Source organism: Alexandromys fortis, unplaced genomic scaffold (assembly GCF_014885135.2).
Source record: "Alexandromys fortis isolate MF-2015 unplaced genomic scaffold, M_Fortis_MF-2015_v1.1 scaffold_44, whole genome shotgun sequence".
NCBI classification, from domain to species: Eukaryota; Metazoa; Chordata; class Mammalia; order Rodentia; family Cricetidae; genus Alexandromys; species Alexandromys fortis.
In genome coordinates, this window is record NW_026067921.1 from 1,244,921 (window position 1) to 1,251,924 (window position 7,004).

Sequence of the window (7,004 nt, forward strand, 5' to 3'; positions counted from 1 at the left end):
CCAGAGGACGGGCTGCAGTTACCAGACATGGGAACCAAAAGAACCCAGTGACTCTGCTGTCCAGAGGACGGGCTGCAGTTACCAGACATGGGAACCAAAAGAACCCAGTGACTCTGCTGTCCAGAGGACGGGCTGCAGTTACCAGACATGGGAACCATTACCCAGAGCGGCCACGCTGTGCTCTTTTTCCTCCTTCGTGTTCTGGCTCAGGGCTTTCTGACTGAGTGCCAGGCTTGTCCACCTTTTCTGCATCGAGTCCTCATTCACTGTAATCTCCTGGAATGACAAACTTCTATTGTTCATAAAGTCTCAGCCAGAAGAGCAGAGTTCTCAGGAGGATAGACATCACAGAGAACAAAATGGCAGTGGAAAGAGCCGGGTCGACAATCAAAAAGAACAAAACTGGGCTAAATGGACCCATTACAGCCGGGGGCAGGGACCTAGTTCCAAGGGAAGCACCGGGCAGGAAGTGAGTTCTACCCACTCCCCCACACCCCAGACATGGAATCAAAAGAGAGAGCCACACTCACCCGAGGCCTGACCATCCTAAGCTGAGCAGCCGCTGTGGAGTTTCCCACAGTAGCCTGGGCTCTGGCACTCCCCACTTCAAGACAAGCAGGACCTGGGGTGAAAGGTGAAAGGTCAAGCCCTGCTCTCAGCAACCTAAGGTCCATGTGCCAGGGAAGTGGATTTGTGGGTGTCCAGGAAGCCCCACATACACTGATTCTTAGCTTCTTCCAGAGACCTCAACCCAAGTGTGCTGGGAATGTTCTTCAGAGGGCACAGCCAGGTTCCTTTCAGGCCCCTCTCTCATCTGTCTGAAACTCTGATTATTCTCTCTGCTTCAATTTCCACTCCCAAGATTGATTTACCCTCCTGCTTTAAAAAAAAAATCTTTTTTAATCTATATGTACAGGTGTTTTGTCTGTGCCCCACCTGTGTGCTTGATGTGGAGACCAGAGGTGTTGGATCCCATGGAACAGGAGTTATAGGTGGTGATGATCCACCGTGTATGTGCTGGAGATTGAGGTTGGAAATGCAAGTTTCCAGACAGCCTCTGCCATCTGGAATTATTTCCTTCTCCCCCACTCAATGCTCCTTCTCCTTCCGTCAGTCCTCCTCCCTCCATCAGTGCTCCTCTGCCTCCGTCAATGCTCCTCCTCTCTCCGCCAGTGCTCCTCCTCCCTCCGTCAGTGCTCTTCTCCCTCCATCAGTGCTCCTCTGCCTCCGTCAGTGCTGCTCCTCCCTCTGTCAGTGCTGCTCCTCCCTCCGTCAGTGCTCCTCCTCCCTCCGTCAGTGCTCCTCCTCCCTCCGTCAGTGCTCCTCCTCCCTCCGTCAGTGCTCCTCCTCCCTCCGTCAGTGCTCCTCCTCCCTCCGTCAGTGCTCCTCCTCCCTCCGTCAGTGCTCCATCTACATTCATGGCTTTAACCATGCTTGGAGTCTTCGCTGCCTTCTCAGACCCACCACACAGCCGCATGCTGGACAGGGTTCCTTGAAATAGCAAGTTCAGTTTCTTTCGTTTTCTCTTTTAATAATTTATCTTATGTGCATTGCTGTTTGCCCACATGTATGTCTGTGTGATATTGTCAGAATCCCTAGAACTGGAGCTAAAGACAGGTGCGAGCTGCCGTGGGGATCCTGGGAATTGAACCCAACTCCTCTAGAAGAACAGCCAGTGCTCTTAACCGCTGAGCCATCTCTCCAGCCCCATGTTTTACTTGGTTTTTTAAGACAGAATTTCACTATGTAGCCCTGGTTGGCCTGGAGCTTACCATGCAAACCAGGTTGGCTTCAAACTACAGAGATCTCCCTGCTTCTGCCTCCCAAATGCTGGGATTAAAGGTGTTCACCACTGTACCCATCCCCCATCCTCGCGAGTCCCTCCAGTGCCCACACCTACTCTGCCCCCTAATGCACTTTATCCCATAATCCCCTTTACAATGCCAGTCCCATGCCTGGGAACAGATGCCACCCATGTGTATATTTTGTTTGTGGTAGTCGGTTTTGGGGGTTTTGTTTGACCCAGGGTATTAATCTGAAGTACAGGCTAGCCCAAAACTTACTAAGTAGTCCAGACTGGCCTAAGCGCTTAGAAATTCTCTTGTATGGAATGACAGGCATGATCCACCATGCTCAGCTTTACCCAAATGTATCTTATGAGGTTGCTTCTTTTTACCTATGTGACCAGCTCCCTGCCACCTAGATAAGAACTCTTAAAAATAATCAGAGTATATTGTATGTATCTGGTACCCAGTGGTGTTCCTAATGACATGTTTGAGGAAAACCTAATAAATACATGTGTGATAGGAGAACAGACAAAGGATCAGATAAAGCCACTGAGGAAGGAGGGCAGCTGTCAGGGTAGTGTGGGGGATTCAGTGGGATACAAGTTGAGCTGACGAAAGAAACTGACTCCAGGGGGCAGAAGGAAGAAGGACTTGAGAACAGAACTGGGGGACAAGTACCGCAGCACCCGTGACGGAGTTGGTGGGCTCTTGGGTCACAAGGAGCGTCCAGGTGGGCTTCAGGAGCTGAGCCTTGACTGGAGGCTGAGGTAGGAGATTGTTCTATTCCACCCAGAGGTATCATCTTCTTTAAGTGCACATCCTGCTCTTGTACTGGAGACAGAACCTAGAAATAAGGAAGCAGAACTGGATTCAGAAGTGCATTCTTGAAGGTAGAGAACCCAAGCCTCTAAGATACCCCACACAGGAAAAAAGCCAGAGATATGAAGAGCTAGCTATCTTTCCAGCACTAACAATAAAGTCAGCTGGCTAACCACAAAGCTTGTGATCTTCCCTGCCATCCCTATCCTATCCCTCCTGGCAAGAGCTTAAGAACAGATTCTACAGCCAGTTCCACAGTTGTCAGAGCTGTGGGCACACATTTGTGTAAGATGGTAAGTACTGCTAAGCCTGAGGGTCTGAGAGAAGACCAGTTCCACAGTTGTCCACTAGACAGGCCTTTGTGTGTCTTCATGTGGTGTGCACTGTGTGTGCGGGTACATGTGCACACGTATGCAGAAACTAAATGACGTCAGCTGCCTTTTTTGCTCAAGCACCACCCACTTTTACGTATGTGTGTGCACATATTCATGTATGAGAATTATGAGACGTTGTAAAACCTGCCTTGTAAGAATCATAGAGCTAAGTGGCCCTACTTAGACCTACTTTAGGCTCCCTTGGGCTCATAGACCAGGAAACTAGTGTGGAGGTTTGAAAGAAAATGGCCCTCAAAGTGAGTGGCACTATTAGAAGGTGTAGCTTTGCGGGAGTGGGTGTGGCCTTGTTGGAGGAAGTGTGTCACTGTGGAGGCAGACTTTGAAGTCTCATATATGCTCAGACCACTTCCTGCCGCCTGAGAGAAAGATGTAAGGACCCTCAGTTCCTTCTCCAGCACCATGTCTGCCTGCATGCTGCCTTGCTTTCCACCATGATGACAATAGACTAAACGTCTAAAACTGTAAGCAAGTCACTACAATTAAATATTTTCTTTTATAAGAGTTGACAAGGTCATGGTGTCTCTTCACAGCACTAGAAACCCTAAGACACCTAGCCTGGCCACTGATTTCCAGGTCAGGGAAATCCTGTTTCAAAAGCCAAGGGGCCATACACTTCCATGTTCAGGCAGGAACGCAGGAGCAGCAGATTACATGTGTCTCTAATGGGGTTTACTGCCTGCAAATGGTCAATGTGGTGTCTGAAGGAGAGGAGACCCCTGTATCCAAGATCTGGGTAAAGTACTAGATTGCAGGATTTACTGCCAGTGAATCACAGTTGGGCTACTACAGGATATTAAACTACATCTTCTGCCCCTGCTCACAACTACTGTACTGAAGAGTTTTCACCTGCACTTAAAAGAACCACCTAGGCCTGGGGAGATGGTTCAGTCAACACAGGGCTTTCCATGCACTCATGTCAGCCTAGGCTGGGATTCCCTGAAAACGGGGTATAAAAATCAGGCATGATAGGACATGTTTTAACCCCAGCCCGGGAGAGGCATATACAGTCTCACCCCATAGGCCAGGAACTTAGCCTAACCATTGAGTCCCAGGTCAAGGAGATCCTACCTCAAAAACCAAGGTGAGCAGGGTGGTGGTGGTGCATGCCTTTAATCCCAGCACTCGGGAGGCAGAGGAAGGCGGATCTCTGTGAGTTCCAGGACAGGAACCAAAAGCTTCAGAGAAACCCTGTCTCGAAAAATCAAAAAAAAAAAAAAAAAAAAAAAAAAAACCCAAGGTGACCAGTACTGAGGAACAACACCTAAGGCTACACACACACACACACACACACACACACACCCCTGTACCTCCCCTCCAAATAAACACAGGTATGTATGTACATAACCTCACATGCACCTCTTCTCCATATAAACACACATACACAAACCTGATTCAGAGCTGGGCTGGCATGGTGGTTTGAATAAAAATGGACCACATAGGCTCATTGAAAGCCTAGTCACCAGGGAGTGGCACTATTTGAAAGGATGAGAAGAATTAGGAGGTACCACCTTCTTAGAGAAAGTGTGTCATAGTAAATGGGCTTTGAGATTTCAAAAGACCATGCCAGGCCCTGTCTATGTCTCTCTCTGCTATAGATTCAGATGTTGCCTTGGTCATGGTGTCTCTTCATGGCAATAGAACAGTGTTTAAGACAGAGTTGGTACCAGTGACTTGGGTATTTCTCTGAGAGACCTGACCATGCTGTCTGTGGGAGGAATATGAAGATTTTATGACTCTGAACTAGAAAAGCAGTTGGATGCTTTAATGGAGGCTGATGTGGGATATCCTCCTGTATATGTGCTGCTTTTATTGGCTAATGAATAAAGCTACTTATTATGTTATGGCAGGGCAGAACATAGCCAGGCTGGAGGAGATCTAGAGAGGGAGGAGGTGGAGTCAAGGAGACGCCACGTAGCCTCTGAAGCAGACAGATGTCAGACCCTTTACTGGTAGGCCACAGTCTCGGGCTGATACACAGATTAATAGAAATGGGTTAATTTAAGAGCTATCAGGCCATTGTTGTAATTAACGTAGCTTTTGCGTGATTATTTGGGTCTGGTGGCCAGGAAATGAATGAGCAGTCTCCACTTACACAGGGCTCACTGGGCCATCCTAGTAGGAGCATGGAACAGTGCTGAGGGCAATGTCAACTGCAGGGCCCCACCCAAGAAATTTCAGAGACAAGTGTGTTGCAGCCAGCAAAGCTGAAAGAAGTGGAGATCTGAAGAGTGCTTTGACATTAGACAAGGAGATGCAGAGTCTGGCATCTGCCCAGCTGCTTTTGGTCTTTAGTTCAGTATTCCTCACTATGCTCCCTCCCCCCTTTTGGAATTGACATATGTTGGAAGTGTGATCTGCTTTTTGATATTGATTATACAGGGGGGTTATAGTTAAGAGATTGCCATGAATCTCAGAAGAGATTCTGAACTTTTAACATTGTTGAGACTGTGATAGGCTATGGAGACTTTCAAAGTTGGACTAATGCATTTTGCACTATGATATGGCTACAAGCCCATTGGGGCAGGGAGTGGAACATGGTGGTTTGAGTAAGAATGGCCCCCACAGGTTCATAGATTTTAATGCTTAGTCATCGGAGTGGTACTATTTAAAAGGATTAGAAGGTGTGGCCTTGTTAGAGAAAATACCACCGGGGATGGGCTTTGAGGTTTCCCAGTCTCCCTCTGCCTCTCCAAGCTCAGACTGTAGAGCTCTTAGATACTTCTCCACCATGATATAGGCCTGTGTGCTGCCATGTTCCCTGACATGCTAATGGACAAATCTCTGAAACTACAAGCAAGCTCAAAATTAAATGCCTTTATAAGAATTGCTTTGGTCATGGTGTCTCTTTAATGCAAAAGAACAGCAACTAAGACAGTTGGAATTTATGTTTCCGCTTATGGCCTGCAGCACGGAAGTATTTCCCATTTATCAGTGGCGTGGGGAATGAAGAACACTTCTTCCCAGGCTAGTCCAAGCCTAGAGAATGGTTCTAGAAGCATCTGGAACATCTACAGTAGCACTGGAGACTTGACTGCTTACCTCTTCTGACCCACTAAGGTGTCTCTGAAAATCCTCCACCACAGCCACAGCCTCCTCGCCAGTTTCAGGACGACGGAGCTGCACCCAGGTCTGAAGCTCCCTGGGCAGGATGCTCAGGAACTGCTCCAGCACCAGCAGCTCCAGGATCTGCTCCTTGGTGTGGACCTCTGGCATCAGCCACCAGTGGCAGAGCTCCCTGAGCCGGCTCAGGGCCTCCTGGGGCCCAGACATCTCGTGGTAACACAGCTGCCTGAAGTGCAGCCGGAAGATTTCACAGACAGGGGGGTAGTTCTTCTGGAGACCACAGCTCTGTCCCCAGGTCTGGCTTCCTGGTTCCTGCTTCACAGTCCATCTCCCCTCCTGCTGCTGATGCACAGATGTCCTGGGGATGAGACCTAATGTTCCCCTGCCTTCCATGGTCATTGTGATCCCAAAGAGAAGCTGGTTCCACCTACAGCAGGTACACTGAAATTGAGTCTCTGCTTCAAATGGCAGGAGCTGTTTTTCAGAGTCAAGAAAGGAAGAGCGGAAGTGTTACCTACAGAAACAGAAAGAACAATCATGGTCCTGGAGTACTCAGCTGGTGCGATACTCGGCAGCTAAAAACAAACCTTTAGGGGAAAGAAGAGTACAAACAGAGAAATCACTCCAAGTGACTTCCCTTCTCAAACTTACAGTGGCTCCAGGGTAAAATTAACTGTTCACGCTTAGCCTTGACAGCTTTTCACACACACCTCCAACCAGTCTCCCAAGTACCCAAATTAAAAGAATAGCAACGGCCTCTAATGCAGGGTATGCGAGAAAATAGAACGTTAAAGAAAACACAGAATTACTTAACTTCTATTTCATATGCTCTGTACTGTGTACTGAAACCAAAGAGTATGTATCATTAATTCTTGAATAAACTAGAAAAGATGTACAAGTTTGGGACTAACACGCTACATGATATGAACACACACACACA

General features: G+C 48.1%; 1 protein-coding gene across 3 annotated transcripts in view; it reads right to left on the bottom strand.

Annotated features, from left to right (window-relative positions):
* Positions 1 to 6,703, bottom strand: part of Zkscan7 (zinc finger with KRAB and SCAN domains 7) — a 12,783-nt gene extending 6,080 nt beyond the window's left edge. The window contains exons 1-5 of one of the 3 annotated variants that reach the window (XM_050141513.1): positions 6,583 to 6,703; positions 6,041 to 6,491; positions 2,466 to 2,631; positions 531 to 622; positions 162 to 276 (exon numbers count right to left, since the gene is read on the bottom strand). In XM_050141513.1, coding sequence (XP_049997470.1) covers positions 162 to 276; positions 531 to 622; positions 2,466 to 2,631; positions 6,041 to 6,463 — 796 coding nt within the window. In that variant the 5' untranslated portion in view covers positions 6,464 to 6,491; positions 6,583 to 6,703. Of the gene's footprint in view, positions 1 to 161; positions 277 to 530; positions 623 to 2,465; positions 2,632 to 6,040; positions 6,495 to 6,582 lie in introns of those variants that run through there. The other 2 variants (XM_050141512.1, XM_050141514.1) reach the window with 2 other exon arrangements.
* Positions 6,704 to 7,004: the final 301 nt, after the last annotated feature.